The 20,604-nt window shown below is 36.9% G+C and overlaps 1 protein-coding gene across 1 annotated transcript in view; it reads left to right on the plus strand.

The window, feature by feature from the left end:
• The window catches only part of LOC310734569 (cadherin-18), a 96,333-nt gene that overhangs the window by 20,330 nt on the left and 55,399 nt on the right, over positions 1-20,604 (plus strand). Inside the window, exons 3-4 of the mRNA XM_083556707.1 lie at positions 10,938-11,232; positions 18,010-18,129. Of these exons, the coding sequence (XP_083412833.1) occupies positions 10,938-11,232; positions 18,010-18,129 (415 nt within the window). The remainder of the gene's footprint in view (positions 1-10,937; positions 11,233-18,009; positions 18,130-20,604) is intronic.

Below are 20,604 nucleotides of genomic sequence, written 5' to 3' on the forward strand. Positions count from 1 at the left end.
TAATCCCATGTCTCTGTAGTCGTTCCACTCGGGCACCTCCCATTCATCTACGTCAGACATTTAAGATGGATTAGTTTAAAAGCACATGCAATGAGTTGCATAGAGAGTGTGGCATGACTAAGTAGTGCTTTTATTTGCGCAAATCCAATCATTGAAGTCCATAGCAAAGGTCAGAAAACAGGAAGATAAAGTTAATGCAGAACAATTTTTAATAGAGGTGGCCATAATAATTCAGAATAGAGAAATAATTACAATGTAAAATGACAGACACAAATGCAAACAAATTAGTAACTAATACAAAACAGGTGAAAGCAAGGAAACAAAAAATCAATGAAAAGACAGTGGTGAAACAGGACTTAAGTGGGATATTAAATAGGCCTAAGCATATAGTGTTCATCACCATTTCTCTTTTCATCCACACCATGAAAGAACAGTTTAAAGCCACCTCAAATGTTCCTGGCCTTACTCCCTTTTCACTTGGTCTCCTAAACACACAACATATCCACCTTTCTCCTCTTCATCATATCAGCTATCTCTCTCCCTTTACCAGTCATAGTACCAACATTTAAAGTACCAACCCGAACCTCCACTCTCCTCCACTTCTCCTTTCCCTGCCATCTCTGTCGACGTTTTCCACCTCTCCTTCTCCTCCTTTGCCCAACAGTAGCCCAATTTCCACCGGTACCCTGTAGGTTAACGATACTTGTGGCGGTCGTTGTTAACCCGGGCCTCGACCGATCCGGTATAAATTTCCCTTTTGTATTCCGCATATTTAATTTGGCACATGTTTTAAACTGGATGACCTTCCTAACGCAACCCTCCCCATTTATTCAGGCTTGGGACCGGCACTAAGAGTGCACTGGCTTGTGCAGTCCTAATGGCTGGGTTATAGCACATGACTAATCTTTAAGAATATTTGGCGTAGAGACAAATGCATCTACAATAATTTGAGATTTTACATATTGTGCATGTTTCAACTTTTCAACTAACAAACTAAATAAACCTGGCCATTTTGAGTTCCTGAATAACCACATACTGTATTTCCCCTCATCTTTATCTTGCTTGTCTCTATCTGCTTACATTTTACTCCACTCTGTGCTGACTGATGATTGTAGTAGTTGTGCAATAAAATAATATTGTCAAAAGCGGTTGAAAATGTGTTTTGAAGAATCAGAATATGATCATCTTTTTTGAATGTTTTATTGCATTGTCCAAAGCCCAGCCATTACCACTCTTCAAATAGAATAGAAGGCTTTGGTTGGATAACAATAATGTTATTTGAAATAAATGTACATAGTCACAGCTGAGATACTTTCTCTTCTTTCACACTCTGTAAGCAAACAGACCACTAGTGAATGCTCATCCTCAGGTGGGAAATCATTAACACCAAGAAAAAAAAACACAGATTTTATATTCTTTTCTTTATTTTATATTAGAGAAGAGGATGCTGGTACATAAACCATTTGATTTAATTACTCAAATGCTCATTTATCTGGATAGAAGATTTACATGTTACTCTAGAGTTCATCAACAGAGCTGCAGCACTGATCTTTAAAATGGAGCTCAGGTTGTAGGGTGGGGAAATCTAAAAGAACATGATTTGTCCAATTAGCATGATTGAGAACAAAAGATACTGATTGTCATATATATTTATTCAGTTTATTACCAAGCTTTATATCCACATGCCCCAATAGAGAGAGATGAGTCACTGCAAATCCATGCAAAGTAATTTATTCGAAATTAAATATTTATATTCTGATGGGAGTGGTCCAGTCCAAGATGACCTAATCCTTTCTAGTGGTAGTAACCCACCAGTTTTTTTGTTTTTTTTTTAGCTTAATGGTATTCTTATTCTGTAACCAAATTAACCAGAATGAGGATATTATTTTGTATTTTTACTAAATGTTGTAAAATGTTATTGGAAGATTATTGCTGAAACTTAATAATTTTAGAAGTACTTTGGAATTAAATGTATTATTCATAATGATAGCTTGCACCACATTCTTGGTGGTTCTTTTAAGGGTTCAATAGAAAATGTAGTCGCTCTTATTGTTTTTTGTTTTTGTTTTTTTGTTTTTCTATTTTAGGATTATATTTTATTTTTTACCCAGGAACAATCACTGCACAAAGAAATTTTAAAAAATTACTGTAAAGCACAGTCAAGCACCTACCAATGTTTCAGAAAGGATGTATTTAATAAAAAGGTATATAGTTCCTGGTCTCATGAAGGAAATAAAAATAGGCGCTAAATATATATATATATATATATATATATATATATATATATATATATATATATATATATATATATATGTATATATATACAGTGGAACCCGGTTATGTCACCGGCCTAGGGGACGCCAAAAAGCGTTGAGATAACCGATGATCGAGAAAAACGAAAACCAATATGGCGGCAATATATTAACGTGCTTGAAATTTCTTTATGTACATGATGTGCATTAATAAATGAGAATGTGCATGCACGTGTTTTTGGAGTTTTTTTACACAACAGCATTGCTGCGATTTGTTTGATTGTTCATGCGGATTGGGATAACCTGTAATGAGGATTAGGAGGCGTAAGCCGAAGTAAATGCAAACAAAGTTTATTGAGAAAACTCAGAAGATAATCCATCAATACTTGTAGCGAAGCAGTAATATCCAGTGGTGCGCTCCGGGAGCGCGGTCCACGAAGTTCTGTGAAAGCAGAGACAGTTCGTGTAGAGAATCCACGGATCTGCGTTATGGAAAGCGCAGCACTGGGCAGCAATGGATAAACGTGGTGCAGACAGCGTGAATATGGAAAACAGCAGAATCGGGGTAATCCAGGGTGCCGTTGAGAGAATGCGGAGTCCAAGAAGAAGGGTACGTAGCGGGATACGTATACGCAATTACACAGACTGCCATGAACCAATACATACGATCATGCACAAACAATAACGGGCCGCGAGTATGTGGAGGTGAGGGGTTTAAATAGGAGATGGGATGAATGAGTGAATGAGAATCATGTGTGTGTGATCAGCATGACTGCGACGAGCTCCGGGAGAAAAAGCAGGGTGCTTCGGGGAATGCCCAAATGCGGATGAGAAGTGCAAAACACATTAACTAACCCGAGAACAAAATAACAAATGCAAAAACAAAACAACAAATCTGAAAACAAATTAACAAATTCTAAACAATCTATGTGGTTCTGCATTTCATGCACATTTCCGACCACTGACCTGTAGGGTGCTCATTGTTCCTTCCATCCTTCCCTGGCTATGTCCAGCAGTCCCCTTGTTCGTTTCCCAAAGAGGAGCTTAACCGGGGTGAAGACGGTGTATGCTTATGGTGTTCCTTTCACGTTGAAGAGAATGTATGGTAGAAGAAGATCCCAGTTCCTCCCCTCCATGTCTATCACCCATTGTAGCATCTTCTTAAGCATTTGATGGAAGCGTTCCACCAGGTCGTCGGCCTGTGGGTAATATACCGACGTTCAAAGGTTTTTGACCTACAACAGCTGATAGAGATCCGACATTAGTTCGGACACAAAGGGCGTACCTTGATCTGTGAGGATGTCCTTTGGGATCTGGACCCTGCTGAAGAGCAGTATCAGCTCTCAGGTGATGATTTTGGTTATTGCTTTTCTCAAGAGGATTGCTTCTAGACAGCGGGTGGCATAATCTACCATCACCAGCATATATATGTCTACGAGCAGATTTTGCAATGGCCCCACCAGGCTCATGCCTGTCCTTTTAAATGGTATACTGATGATCGGTAAAGGGATGAGCGGTGCCGGGAGAGGTTTGGTGGGCTCTGTGTGTTGCCATTGTGGTCATCGTTGGCAAAAATTCCAAACCTCCGCTTCCATGCCCAGCCAGTGGAAATGGTCTCTTAAATTCTCTAACCTGTTCCGCATCCCTAGATGGCCACCAAGTGGGTTCATATGTGCCAGGAGCATTAGGAGCTCTGTCAGAGCATGGGACCACCAGCAGGTTGCAGGCTTGTCCTCTTCTGTCAGTGGGGAAGTATAACAGGCTTTTTAAATTATGAACTAGGATGCCGGCATGGGTTGGTAGTTTCTTTGCTTTTCTCTGTCTATCTCCAGTACCTGCTTCCAGCAGTTTATCAGCTAATTATCCTCTTTTTGTTCCCGACTGAAGGTACCTTCTCTTGTGACCTGGTGTTATCGATTGACTCATCCTCGGTTGGGACTTCTTCAATGTCCCTTTGTACACACATCACCAGGATCGTTCCCTGCACTCATGGTGGCTCTGGTAATGTCGATGATTGGACCAGGGTGATTGTGCTTACTGCCTTCAACAGGGCTGTAATAGAAGTGTTGTTTATACTTACCCTCAGTGTGGGTGTTTATAGTTGTCTCCCTGTGTGGATCACACAGCCCACTAACCAGGTTTTCTTTTCCTGGTGGTCATGGCTATTTCTGGTTCTGTGGGCATGGGCTCATCCTGGTGTGGGTTGAATTTGAGGGTGCTCTTATGTTTTGCATGCCCAAAGCTTTTCTTTAGGAATTGGGTGCAGGGGCATGGGGGTTCCAGGGAATCTAGTCCCTCTTCCCTATTTTGAGCGTGGCCATCGTGCACTCCAGAGCCGACCACCTTGCGTTTGGGGGAGCACTCTGAAAGATTTATCCATGGCTGCCTTTTCTATTTCCGCTGCTGATCATCTTTCTGGTTGCAATCATCTTTTGGTGCTATGTAGTAGTTGGTCCATTTGTATCTGTGGTGTTTTCCCAGTTTGATATGCCGCTGGTGGAACTCTGTGGCCGCGTTCATGGGGGAATACCCACAGCATGCCAGAATGTCTTCCTTAACTGGGTCATAGTTGTCATCATCCTCTCTGGACAAACAGTAGTATGCCATCTGTGCTTCCCTGAAGAGAAAGAGGGTGATCTCGGGTACCTCGGTGTTCCTCCTGTGTAGCAATGTGCTCAAACATATGCAAGGACACCTCAGGTATCAATGTTCTAGGCAGTTGTGGGTGAGTTCCGATCTGTGTTGATGCCCGCAATTTACTCCAGTGTATTGCCTTGCAGCTGCTTCGGCTTTACCACAGAGACGGTAGACCTGGATGCGGTGTAAAGAAGTGGTTATTGTGCGTTATATTGTGGGTGAGGACAATGTGGTCGAGTGAGTGTGTGAGTGATGCTGGCATGCACAAGCATAGAAAGTCCTCAGCCCCAAGGAATCAGGAGAGTTCCCAACGAGTTCCGCAGCAGAGGTGCAGTAGAGCGTGGTGGGTCCTTGTGTCCTGGCTGTCCGAGCTACTGCTGCTGCCTATAGGAGAAAACAGAGGAATACATTTCAGAAGAGGCATTTGAAAAAAAGGAACCACCCCCTCGCATCTCTCTCCGTCTCCTTTTATGCACCTACAGCTCCTCAAGGATGGTGAAGAGTAGCCGAAGGTTTGATTTGCCACCAGCCCTGTCTCATTGTGTGCCCCACCCCTCTGCCATGTGCTCAGTGACTTTCCACAACTTCGGTGCTGAACAGCCTCTGTCCATTTAACACCCTGCCGAAAGTCATATATATATATATATATATATATATATATATATATATATATATATATATAATATATATAAATCATAATGTTTCACAATAGACTACTAAAAAATGAATCATGAAAAAGTGCTGGAATGTTTTGCTCAAGTTACATCGCTCTTATTGTATCTGTATTGCTAGGTCACTTGATCACTTAAAGGCTTGCTACCTCATCCTATAACAGAGCAGTGTAATAAGAGATGAAAGACTATACAATAGGGAAAGGTATATGGTTATGTCATGAGTTTTCCTCTAATTGGAAGAGGAGGAAAGTAAGTATGGGGGACATATTTACAGGAAAATATAGCTTATTATTTTTGCATCTGTAATTGAGCACACACACACACACACACACACACACACACACACACACACACAAATGCAGATTAAATCCCAACCCCTTGCTGTCCTCTGAAGAGAATTTAATCACACGTAAAAACCTCCTTGCTAATTGTGAGTATGAGGCTTAGTGCTGATTGATGAGTTTATCCTATGCTCTGACCTCTCTGACTTTTCCTCCCTCTCTCCTCCTTCCATCTTTCACTCTTTTCAACCCCCCCCCCTTTCCAAGTCTACCCTCATCTTGTCATTTTCACTCCTCTCATTTATTTCTCCATTCACCACACATCTTCTCATGCACTCCTTTGTCCTTTGAACTTTCTTGATTTCTTTCTCTACACTAGGTCATGCCATGGGCTGCCAAATTATTCCTTTTATCCACTGTCTTGGATAATGCTTTGCTTTTTAGATGCTTTAGCTACATCAAGAGACAAACATGCATGGTTTGAATCAACTGTAAAGAGAAAGATAAGCTGAATCCCTCTTTTCTCAGCTGGAAAGATCTTTGAAGTAACATGAAAATTAGCTGCTGGGATAATATGGTTTCTCATGGTCTTCAAACTATTCTTAGTCGTAAGGCAGTTTTAGAGTTGTCGACTGCTAGTTATTTAGTTAGTTAGTTTGGTAGGTAGTTAGGTAGTAGTCAGGTTGTTAACTTAACTAGTTAAAAATTTAGAACACAAAGTAAATAAATAAATAAACCTAAAGAAGCTCAGGAATAGCAATTTATGTTTAGATATGGCTCCCTCAGTAAAACTCTGTCAGCTTTTATCTAGATGAGAACAACACTACAATCAATTATAAATTAAAAGTAAAATTTTCATCATGCATCTGTATCTCACAATGATAAAAATCATAGGGATGATACAGCAAAGTCAGTTCTATATTAAAAATTCATGCCATGTACGAAAAAATCCATTGCCAACATCATTTAAAAAAAAACTGTGAAAAGGACTTCATTTACACTACCATTCATATTGTATTATGAATTATTATTAGTTTTTTTTGGCACACATCACAGCCTTTAATATGTGTTATATTGGATGTGAAATTAATGGTGTATGCCCAATTTTGCTTGCTGTTGTAGGAGTCTCAGAGATCCGAACATAGTGTCGGCTATCAATAACACGTAGCACAAAGAAAGACCTTTTTTAGCATAGAATTGTATAACCCTTTTTTGCATATGAATTACAATCACTCTTAATTCATTTGGTAACATGTCCTTTAATAATTACATTTTAAGCAAGCAATGTTTTATTTTTTATGAACAAAAATAAATCAAATCAAAATTTTCCTAAATGTGTCATACCATCTTAGGTCAGCAGAAACATTTGCTAATCGATTATTCAACATTGAATGTTATTTTGAATGTATCTTTGTGACACACTGGTCATACAGCTGATCAGATTTAAACAGACTCCCCCCCCCCCCCCCGAAACACCTTTAAATTACTCATATGTCTTTATCATTTCACTGGTTATCTGATATAGAAATCATTTAAGGATGTGTTTCATTCATATTTAATTACTTGTGTAGGTTAAATGTATACACAGAATTTAGCACTGAAACCAGCATCCATGTTCTGTCATTATTGAAAGTGTGACTACATGCTTGATCAGTCACCAAGCTTGTGTTATGGTGAGCCAGTACTGGCCTCATTGACCCGATGACACTTTTATTTCCTGGCATTAGCAGGGGAATTGGCTAAGCACTTGGGATCTGTAGTTAGGATAGTGTGATATATTAGCCTGTTCCTGAGCAAGTCACTGGCCAAATTAGAACCCTGACTCTAGGTTAAGTGAAATTTATGTGCTTTCAGAGACAAGGAAAGCCATGACTGGACTTGGAGACTACACGGTTTAGGTTTAAGGATGCATGGCTGAGTTCAACCTCATTGCTAATACAACCATTCTATATATATATATATATATATATATATATATATATATATTTACATTTGCGGCATTTGGCAGACGCCCCGTATCCAGAGTGACTTACAACTGAGCAGGGGGTGGTCTTAGGGCTTTTTGCTCAAGGGCCCAGCATGTTTGAGCTTGTAAAATATAAACTCTGGTTATACTGCCCATAAGTGTTAATATGTGTACATGTTATTATGCTATGGACAGCACCTTTATTAACTAAAACAAGGTGATTGCTATCCACATCAGACAAGGTGGTACTATACATTTACATTTTGTTTCTCCAAAGTGGTAAATTTAGTGTCCTACACTTCAGATACTCAGTGAAAGAACTGTTTATGCACAAACAGTCAATAACCATACAGTCAATATTTTACAGATTAATAACTAAAAATCTCCCATTTTTTTATTTACTCTCTGCTCTAGCACTAATTTTCCATCTTGTGTTTACAAACTCCTAGTACAGCATCTCATTACCTTAAACTAACATCTTGTGATTGGAGACTATCTGACTGCAGCCTGGGCTTTGACCCTTCATTTAATTACTGACTGTTTGTCTGAGTGCTGTGTTTACCAAAAGAAAAGGACAGTTCACTGTGGCATAGGGGTTTTGTTCAGTAATCAGACCCTTGCATTCTTTAATTAGTGATTTCTTCAAGGATGTTTGGATTAGGAAAACCTTTAGTGTGCATATTACCCATCAAAACAGCAGACAGCAATTTTCCTCCTGATGTGTGAATGTGTCACTGACTTCTCATTAGGTAAGAAAAGGTTCCAAGAGTTTTTTAATGCGGCACATCAGCAAATACTGAAAACATTTAGTTGAATCATTGTCAAAATACTGCACTTTCATCACAGTCTTACACTAAAATCTATTTTTTAAATGCACTGTACTCTCAGACTTAAACATAAGAGCTTGTGGCTAATGAATGTGTTTTTAAATGTTATGTGGAAAATCCGAGCTGCATAACTTGTTCTGAATCTAAAAGCTGTCAGATTTTCTACATGTTTTCCCCCTTTGTCTTGTACATGCAAATTAGACAGTGGCATTAAATGGTTGAGGCACAATCTCTGTCATATTAATAAGCAATGAATTGAACATAACACAGCTTGACGATGCAGTGAAATAATCAATGACAGGATGGTGTGATGTCTGACATGAAAACTGTTTACAACATTTCCTGTATTGTTTTATTCCCTTATCCTAGAGCAATTTTCAAATGATCACACTTACTGCAGTAGTGTACATTATTGTAATTAATTCTCACCAGCCTCCACCATATTCATCTCTTTTTAGTAGGTAATTCTGTACATTTTCTAAAGGATCTAATTGACATTTACAGAAAAAAAAGATACCAATAAATACGGAGACAAATATTTATCTAAGTTGAAGACTCTCTCGTGAATGCTGATTGTTTGAAAGCACTTGTACTGAAGACACAGTCCATAAATAATAAAAAGAGACAACTCCTTACAGAAACCTTTACCTAAAATAAAATAAAATAAAAAAACAAACACCAAAAAAATTTCAACACCAACCAGAGGTGGGAAGTAATGAGGTACAAATACGTTGTTACTGTACTTAAGTAGATTTTTCTGGTATCAGTACTTCACTATTTATTTTTCAACTTTTTTACTTTCATTTATTACATTTTTAGACAAATATCTGTACTTTCTACTTCTTACATTTTTAGACCAGACATGGTACTTTCATTTCAATCTATTTGGTGAAATGTATTTCTTCTTAATATCACACACCACAGACTTAGGCTAGTCTATAAAGCTAACAATGTGCACAGCAGAAGATCTCACGTATGGGATTAACGTGGATGAGACAGAGGGAGTCAGTGATGCAAACATGAGAATGGAAACATTTCTGGTCACCTGACCATCATCATTTTTTGCCTGTTTTCTATATGGTGGATATTCAGTCTGGATACATTAATTAAATAACAAAAAAATTTATTGTTTTTATTATGATGTGAGGTTTATTTACCAGCGTGACACTAAAACAGGTAGTAGTAATGGCTACTTTTTACTTAGGTAAATGTCAGAGCCCAAACTTCTTTACTTTATCTTGAATGAAAAAATGTAGTCAGTACTTTTACCAGAGTATTTTTAAACATGAGTATCTGTACTTCTACTTGGGCGAAGGATGTGTGTACTTTTGTCATTTCTGTGACCAACACATTTATATCTCTTTATTTTAGTCAACTATTATTCAACAATTTAATCTTCTAAACATGCTGAAGTGTCCAAAAAGTCAGTAACTCTTAACAGCAGTACGGAAATAGATCGACAAAACACCAATGCTGAGCCCAGGGATTTTTTTCCAATGGAAAAAACACAGGGGGTGCTGCTATTATACCAGAGCTATGGCTTTTCATCCCAAATAAGCAGGAGCACACGTAATACAACTCGAGTCATTTTAAGATCTATACCAATTAATTAAGTAAAATGAGTCCTGCTTGGTTGGGATGAAATCTTGCAGGTTCATTGCAGATGAGATTGAATCTGTTTCTTAAGCCTACTTTTGCTTACCAAAGCATGACAAAATCTGCATTTATCTCAACATGTACATTTGTGGAAAGAAGTATTTTGTCTCAGAACCCAGTAATTGAACAGAGAAATAAAGGTTTTGTAGGGCAGTGCAGTTTACATAATGCAAGGCTAGATGCAGTCTCAGCAGCACACAGCTATTTCTTTTTTTTTTTTTACTTTTCCTGATATACAGTTGTGATTAGCTGTAGCTGAGATGCAGCACGTCTTTCGGCAAGAGAGAGGCACGTAATCCTCATGCTATTAATTAGTAAAGAAACAAGACAGTTATTTTCCCTTTCTCTCACTCATCTTTATATCATGCTCTTTGTCTGCCCCTCCCTGCATATTTTGAGACAGTGAACCAAACTTGGTCCCAAAAGATTTAAAAATGCATTTTTCGACTTTCTTGGAGTAGAAAATGTAAAGTTTACCCTTTAAAATGTCAAAGTTAAATTACAAAAGATGTTAGAAGATCTTCAGTCTTATTCACAAGGTGTATATAAATAGAATAGACTATTTCACATGGTTTAATTGCAGATAACTACACATTTTATGTCACTTAACATTTTTATTTCTTTCTTTCATTCTTTCCTCTTAGCTTCATTCAAATTCAGATAAAGGTGATGGCTCTGTCAGATATATCTTAAGTGGGGAAGGAGCTGGAACTATCTTCATAATCAATGAGGTAACAGGAGATATCCATGCCACCAAGAGTCTGGACCGGGAGAAAAAATCCCATTATGTTCTTCATGCTCAAGCCATTGACCTGAACACCAACAAACCCTTGGAACCAGAGTCTGAGTTCATTATTAAAGTCCAAGATATCAATGACAACGCACCCAAATTCCCTGATGGTCCTTTTATCACGTCTGTTCCTGAGAGGTCAGAAGTCGGTGAGGAATTTTAAATTTTTATTTTGCTTTGTATTATAATTTTTAAATACCAAAAGTATTCTAATGTCTTCTAATTTAACTAAAATGAATTCCAAAAAATGCTGATTACCTTTACAAGAATTTCAGAATGCAATTTATCATTAATTCCAAAAATCTTTCTTGTGCACACTCACAAAAATAAAGCTAGTAAATGTGTAAATATTTATTCTCTGTCAGCAATTAAGTTTATTTTCAAAAAGATATTTTAGTGTCAGAACCGAGTGTCATTTTTCTGTTCTCAGTTCCGTCTTCCATCTAAGTCAATTATTTTATCTTTCTCCTCGCAGATTTACACCATGGATTATACTAGGTGTATCTGTAGGAGACCCAAATTCCCAAGGAGCCCTAAAACATTTAGATAGCACTTAGTGAAGCACTTTCCACTCTCTTTCAGTTCAGGAAGCTGGAAAAGAATAAAGTAGAGAGATATTGAGAATTAAGGAATGTGTGAGAGAGAGAGAGAGAGAGAGAGTGAGCCAGATAGAGAAAGAGAGTGGTTCATTTCAAAAGCCCCTCCAATGTCCATTTCACTCATGTGATCCCATCAATTCTTGCTTTTTGTTTTATGGTTGTCCATTTTCCCCCATTTTTAGCAAGAACAACTGAAGCCATCTTCTGCACTTAGTTGCATTTGTTTACTTCTAATAGATGTTTACTTTCTTATTTTTGGCCTATAAAATTTAATTGGTGTATGGGCTTGCTCAGTAGCTTATTTGGAATTCAACATATTGTTGTTTTGATGATCATACTCCTAAAAACAGCATGGCTGGTCGTAATGGCCAAGAGCTATTGGTGCCTTTTCATGACTGTAAAATACAGTGTAATCTTTATTTCTTATAATGTCTACTCAAACGGTAGGGGAAGCTATAAAAACAAACTTTTATATAAATGCAACCGCATGGTGACTTAAGGATTTTTAAATAAGATTTCTCCATGTGGATGAACTTAATTAAGCATTTGAATGTGTTTCCCTATGGAATAAATGTAAGTTTGCACATTTTAAATCTTTTTCCAATCCATGTGCATTGGAAAACTTTTCAAACCAAAAGACACAGATGGATGTTGACCAGCATATTTCTCCAGCACTGTGAGACACTAAGTGTAGAGTGGTGTTATTCTCTCCAGGTTATGTTTCATAAAATATTAAGTGTAAGGGTGCTGAAACCAGTGTATTGCTAAAAGTGGAAAAAAAACCTGCACTACTCAAAAGTAGAAAAAAATATATAACTTTAGCTTGTCTCAGATTGTTACCTGAATTTTAGGCTACAGCATGACTAACAAAGGAAAGGTATAGATTTCATGTATATAAAGAACCATATCATTCCTGACAGGTTTGTGGTTAGCTAGTTGACCAATTAGTGTTAAGAAATGTGTAATGCTGTTTTTAATTAGAGAATAAGTCATGGGTGATGTAAAAAAAAAAATGTTGAAGCACTTCAGTACCTAATTCGTCTTTGTTTCCAAGCAACATTACCTAGAAAACAGCCTTCCTGTTAAGCCTACAGTACTTTAAATACAAACCACAGTCCTGCTGTTCTCTTAACAAAAAAGTACAGAGAACAAAGAAGGAGGTCTTTTCTGTAATCTTTCTCAATGCATGATTGATGCATGATTTCTTAATCTTGAATTTTTGTGTAAAAAGTGGTATAAACTGATCAAGTCTATAATATTCTGTCACATTACCAATCGGTATAAATTCATGTAAATGACATGTCTGCTTAAAAAAAAAAAAATCTAAAGAAACTATTTGTAAGAGGCTTGAATTTTATTGTATAGGTTCAATGGTAGGACAAAATCTCCCTTTTCCCCTGCTTGTTAGCTCCTTTAGCTGGCAGAACTTACACCCAATCAATCATTATTGACAAGCTGTTTGTTTGGAGAGGGTTGTACAATTGAGGGAGCTGACGAAGGCTGTAGATGCAGGAAGGAGCAAATAACTCACTGTGTTTTTTTTTTTTTCCCCTATCAGGGTCATAGAGCTCCATTTGGAGATGTTTGTAGTGAGGGGTCAGGGCTTCAATCTTAACCCTAAACCTCTCCAAAACTGTCACACATATACACCCATACCAATATTATAAACATTCTTACAAAAAAAATCTATATGTTTGGTAGGAACAAAATCCCATGTGTATAAACAGTATTGTGCTGATTCAGTGGTTTATTAACTGAGAACAGATATGTGAAAATGCATTTGATGACAAGACCACCTTGCCAGTTGTTAAGCATGGGGGGAACTGTTATGCTTTGGGATTATATGACAGGCAGGGACACAGGAAACATTGCACATGTTGGATGGAAGAATGGATTCCAGTAGATTTCAGCATATTTGGGAAACAAATGTGACACAGCCACTGCTGAAGCTGACAACAAGAAAATGATCCAAACATACCTCAAAATTCAATTCAAAATGAAGCCACCATCCACAATGTTCAGTTTACTAAAGAAATTGTTTTCTTTTTTATTGTGTATTTTTTTTTTTTTCACACATACATAAACAAATTCCAATAATATAATTACAACTGTATAGACAATAAGATATTCAGGCTTGAGGTGATTATGCATAGTGAGAATAAACTGTGCCATTATCATTTGGATCTGTAGACTTAGACACTATTCATAGAGTTATGTGTGTATGTTTTATCACTATATCATGTGAGTTATGTGTGTAGGGTGGAGATGCCAACATTAGTAAACTGTCTACATTATGTTTACTAATGTTCATGACCTTAATAAAATTTCTTGTGTAATTAAGTAGAAGTACAGCACGAATGTCTAATTGATTACTACAAATGTATTTTGGTTTATACATTATATTTTACATAATATTTATTTTGGAACTGAAAAATAGTTAATTCAATCCACAAATATAGCCCACATGAGGCAACTTCGTGACCTCAATTTAATATCTTACAGCCATAGTAAATACAGTGTTTTTCATCCCTCTTTAGGCTTTATGTTTTCTTGTGATTCCAGTAAGAATAATAGATATTTTTTCTTTTTTATTATGTGATGTTTTATTATATAAAATTTAGTAATTTTTCATTCTCCCGTTTTTATTATTGTATTTTCTTGTGTTTAACAGCAGTGGTCTTCTAATGTTAAAAGCCCATAGTCTATACACTATTATACTATTGTTGCACATTTTCTATCTATCTATCTATCTATCTATCTATCTATCTATCTATCTATCTATCTATCTATCTATCTATCTATCTATCTATCTATCTATCTATCTATCTATCTATCTCTCTCTCTCTCTCTCTCTCTCTCTATATACAGTGAGGAAAATAAGTATTTGAACACCCTGCTATTTTGCAAGTTCTCCCACTTAGAAATCATGGAGGGGTCTGAAATTGTCATCGTAGGTGCATGTCCACTGTGAGAGACATAATAAAAAAAAAAAATCCAGAAATCACAATGTATGATTTTTAAACTATTTATTTGTATGATACAGCTGCAAATAAGTATTTAAACACCTGTCTATCAGCTAGAATTCTGACCCTTAAAGACCTGTTAGTCTGCCTTTAAAAAGTCCACCTCCACTACATTTATTATCCTAAATTAGATGCACCTGTTTGAGGTCGTTAGCTGCATAAAGACACCTGTCCACCCCATACAATCAGTAAGAATCCAACTACTAACATGGCCAAGACCAAAGAGCTGTCCAAAGACACTAGAGACAAAATTGTACACCTCCACAAGGCTGGAAAGGGCTACCGGGAAATTGCCAAGCAGCTTGGTGAAAAAAAGTCCTCTGTTGGAGCAATCATTAGAAAATGGAAGAAGCTTAACATGACTGTCAATCTCTCTCGGACTGGGGCTCCATGCAAGATCTCACCTCATGGGGTCTCAATGATCCTAAGGAAGGTGAGAAATCAGCCCAGAATTACACGGGAGGAGCTGGTCAATGACCTGAAAAGAGCTGGGACCACCGTTTCCATGGTTACTGTTGGTAATACACTAAGGCGTCATGGTTTGAAATCATGCATGGCACGGAAGGTTCCCCTGCTTAAACCAGCACATGTCCAGGCACGTCTAAAGTTTGCCAATGACCATTTGGATGATCCAGAGGAGTCATGGGAGAAAGTCATGTGGTCAGATGAGACCAAAATAGAACTTTTGGGTCATAATTCCACTAAACGTGTTTGGAGGAAGAAGAATGATGAGTACCTTCCCAAGAACACCATCCCTACTGTGAAGCATGGGGGTGGAAGCATCATGCTTTGGGGGTGTTTTTCTGCACATGGGACAGGGTGACTGCACTGTATTAAGGAGAGGATGACCGGGGCCATGTATTGCGAGATTTTGGGGAACAACCTCCTTCCCTCAGTTAGAGCATTGAAGATGGGTCGAGGCTGGGTCTTCCAACATGACAATGACCCGAAGCACACAGCCAGGATACCCAAGGAGTGGCTCTGTAAGAAGCATATCAAGGTTCTGGCGTGGCCTAGCCAGTTTTCAGACCTATACCCAACAGAGAATCTTTGGAGGGAGCTCAAACTCCGTGTTTCTCAGCGACAGGCCAGAAACCTGACTGATCTAGAGAAGATCTGTGTTGAGGAGTGGGCCAAAATCCCTCCTGCAGTGTGTGGAAACCTGGTGAAAAACTACAGGAAACGTTTGACCTCTGTAATTGCAAACAAAGGCTACTGTACCAAATATTAACATTGACTTTCTCAGGTGTTCAAATACTTATTTGCAGCTGTATCATACAAATAAATAGTTAAAAAATCATACATTGTGATTTCTGGATTTTTTTTTTTAGATTATGTCTCTCACAGTGGACATGCACCTACGATGATAATTTCAGACCCCTCCATGATTTCTAAGTGGGAGAACTTGCAAAATAGCAGCGTGTTCAAATACTTATTTTCCTCACTGTATATATATATATATATATATATATATATATATATATATATATATATATATATATATACACACCATTTTAAAATAACCTTTTTTATTTCATTTTGAATGTCTTATAATAAGAAAAAAATATATAATTTCTGGTCCTCGCATATTCACACATTTGGACTAAAACTGCATATACACACACACACACACCATGCTGCATACTGCATTAGGCTAAACTCTTTGAGACAAAGTATAATTGACATTTTATAAATATATTTTGATACACATATTATACAATTTTAGCTTGTTCGTTAAGTATAAATCATTAGACCTCATATTTTGACTAAGAAAAACTATTTAATAGAATATAAATATATTCCCATGGATTAGATATAAAAGAGTTTGGCCTAGTAGCAGTAGACCTAGTACCTAGTAGCAGTAGAATAACTTTTATTGAACACAAAAATGGTGCAGATGCAATGCTTAATTTGGATGATTTGTCTAAAAAAGAAAGAAACTTTAGTTTTAGTAGGTCAAAACCAGAGCATGTGGATTCCCTTGTTGCATTGCCTGACTGAAATGCATGAATAGATCCGTTTCGTTTTAATTACAAAATCACTCATTTGAAACAAGAAGTGCATTTCGGTACTAGCCCACTTCATGAACTTATTCCAAAATCTCCTCTTTAAAATAAACTACTCTGTTTATTTTAAGTTTACTTTAACTGTATGCAAACTGTTAGATTAAAAAAAAAATATTTACAGAATAGTGAAGTTTACACTTGTTTCACGTCCTGATTGAGGACTGAGATATTCTCTGCCGCCTCACCGGGTGATTGCCAGCCAAGACAAAGAATGTGTTAATGGCTTGAATCCGTTTTGGCTTTTCAGGAACATTGGATCAGGTTATGTGCACTGGGTTTACTGTATAAATACCGGAGGGAGTTTTTATACAAGAGGGAGCCCCCTAACTGTGATTGCATTGTCTTTACCAGTTCTAAATAGAAGGCAAGAAAGGGAGAGCAGAAGAAAAGCCAAGGGAAGCCTTGCCCTCAATAATCCAAAGCTGCATCCAATGTATTGTAGTGCTGGTAATAAGTCAACACCAGACGGTGTAGATAGATGGATTGACCTCAGTATGCAGTAATGAGAGTGAGAGTTAGAATGAGTATGGGGGTATGAATGAGATGAGATATGTGACCTGAGTTTTTGAAGGCGTCTTCCATTACTAGAGGAGGGAATAAGTAAGAAAGAGGAAGGTGATGCAAGCAAAAGGAAAAAAAGATGGAAATGTAAGAAAATAGTAAGTGTCAAATGCAAAAGCTAAAGTTGAATGAAATTAAATAAAATAATTAGATTCTGGGACATGACCAAATGTAGATTAGTATACAGTATTTGACTAAATGACTGTTAGCTATGAGGTTTCTTGTGGTTACATTAGACTGCACAACACTTTTAGACTTGTATTCCAAAGCAAGCTAAATAATGAATCTAATAAACACCACACTGTGGGTTTCCTGAAGCAAAGCACCTAATATTTAAAAAATATTTAAGTTTTTGGTCCATTTAATTAGATCAGAGAGGCCTATATATAGAATACACTTATAAATATGCACTTAAGCAGGCAATTATATTATCCACTATAATATTCAGTCCTGGATATGTAAAGGATTGACATTTTATGTCACCTTCTTCACCTAGACTGTACTCTCTAAGCTGGAGCTAGTATATAAATGTATTTGCAGTATGTTTCGAAGTGAGCTTGACTCTTCTGCTTGATCTAGATGTTGATGGGCAGTGTAGGAGTACTTTTATTTTCTAATAGCAAACATCTTAGTAGTTGTGAATCTCAGGCATGGCTCACAGAGTGTTTTCTCTGCAGGTACCTCAGTATTCCAAGTGATGGCAACAGATGCTGATGACCCCACCTATGGAAACAGTGCTCGTGTGGTGTACAGCATTTTGCATGGGCAGCCATACTTCTCTGTAGACCCTCAAACAGGTAAGAGACTAAACCATTTACATTTATTTATCCTTGTTCTTGTTGTGATGTTGCTATATTTGAAAATACTGGTGTTTTCAGCTTAAGTGTACGCAAGACCTTTCTCACAGGTCTCTCTAAAGTATTGTATAGAGCTTTTAGAGAATTATTATCCTTTCAGGAAGGAGAAGGTTTTTGACAAAACAAGTTTTAGAAAAGGTGTTTTTTTAAACATCATCGATTATTATTGTATAACCATTGTACATGAAAACAATACAAAAATAATTAATCTTTTGTCATGAAAGTGAGATTGGAAAGTACAGCATTTATGAGGTAGAAGAAAATGTTTCTGAAACTGTGAAAAGAAAGATAATCTGAAAATTTTTGTGAGGCAAGGTCAGATTTTTACAAGGCTATGTTAATAGTTTAATGCTAGAGCAAAGTGAAAAAAGGAACAAAAGACTGACAAGGGTAGTCAAAATGTGTGTGTGTGTGTGTGTGTGTGTGTGTGTGTGTGTGTGTGTGTGTGTGTGTGTGTGTGTGTGTGTGTGAGTGACTGCAGTTGCGCTGTCTATAGAGCTAAAACAGCTGCTTGCCTTCAGCTGAGTTGAACTATTAAACCTCCTGAGAGTCAGGTACCTGTAATATTACTGGGCCGACACAGTCCTGTCCAAGATAGTAACATTTTCTGATGATTAAATGCAATTTATACACAAAGGGCTGTTGAATTATTTAATATTGTGGTAGAAAGTGATTATAGTTAATCTAACTATGTACCACTAACTTGTAATGTGTCATTCATTACTAAATGTAACATTGTAATGTGGACAAAACACTTCGGGACGTATCGCACACACCACAGGCTGATCTATGTTATTCTTTGTTGTACCAGAAGCTATAAAGACTTCGATGATTTGTTGGTTCACTGCATTTCTGATTGACTGTAAGCTGACAAGGATATAGCGGATTGCAGTAGGTGTCTTGGCAATAGAATTTGTAAATAATTAAATAAAAATATCTTTGAATGGTTCAAATTTTTATTATCATTAGTACTATTTATAACATTACATTGTCTGACTTTATCTCATTGTGTAAAGTGTCTACTTGAAAAGACTTTGATGAATACTGTAAAAGGAATGCTTTTGAGAACCTTTTCATATAAAATTGTGTTGCAACTGCCTTCGACTGCATCTTACGAAAAGAGAAATTAGGCTTATTACAGGAATATTCTGAATGCTTTTTGTTTGACTTTAAAAGTTGGAAAATAAGCTAAATGTGTTATGTATTATTATGAATTTGTATGATTACAAATTAATCTTCAAACAGTCAAGTAAAGATTTTTCAAATATAAAAGATTTTGTCATCATCAAACATAAGCAGTGTGTGGGTGTATATATGTATGTATGTATGTATGTATAATCACCTATCGCCTTTTTATTTAATTTATGTTGCAGCCTGATACTACAATCATTCAAATGGTTATAGATTTTTTTATGAATCTACACTCTGTACACCATAATGACAAAGTGAAACAGAATTCTAAAAAATGTCTACAAAAGAAAAACCCTAGAATATCATTTGTACATAAGTATTCAGACCCTTTGCAACAACACTTAAAAATTAACTCAGGTGCCTCCAATTTCTCTTGATCAATTCTCAGATGTTTCTACACCTTTCACACTTTTTTTGAAGGCCGTAAAGCTGACAATGAATATCAGAACAAAAACCAAGCCATGAGATCTAAAGAACTGCCTGCAGAGCTCAGAAAGAGAATTGTTGCAAGGCAGATGTCTGGGGCAGGCTACACTATATATCACCAATTATGTACATTATTTCCTTTTTTACAAATTTTATTTGTATCACACAAAACACAAAGTTTCGATTTGACTCAGACATGCACACATTGTAAATGATTAGGTCACTTTAATCATGCCACAGGAGGCTTTGATACTGATTTAAATACTGACTGAATTTAGCTTAAAAAGGACATTTCCAGTTATTCTCAAAGACAGCACATTTGAGTGTCTGTATACTTTACACATACTGTTTTTCCTTGCTGCCAAAATGTGCACTTACATCAGTCACTATAATGAAATTCGTTTGAAGAAAAAAAAAAAAGGTGATGACTGTGTCAGTGCAGGATTCATCCTGTAATTGTGCAGCCATGAGACATTCTTTTTTCTCTCTCTCTCTCTCTCTCTCTCTATCACAGGCAAGCACATTTACTCTTATAGACGCATGTCAAGTTGTTGACACAGATATTCCACCAGAAAGACAAACAAATTAAAAGGACACACTCAATATCCACAATGGTTTATTTTTAGCTTATTCAGGCCACAATGCCACAATTACTTGTATGCAAAAAAAACAAAAAAAAACATTTGAAATAAAAGCCTGACCTAAACATTTCCATCAACCTCATTTGACACATACTGCATCAATTTTTTAAATCAAACCTTTATAAATGGTAAAAGGGGTGGAAATTGATACAAATTT

Source organism: Silurus aristotelis (assembly GCF_946808225.1).
Source record: "Silurus aristotelis genome assembly, chromosome: 12".
In the NCBI taxonomy this organism is placed as follows: Eukaryota; Metazoa; Chordata; class Actinopteri; order Siluriformes; family Siluridae; genus Silurus; species Silurus aristotelis.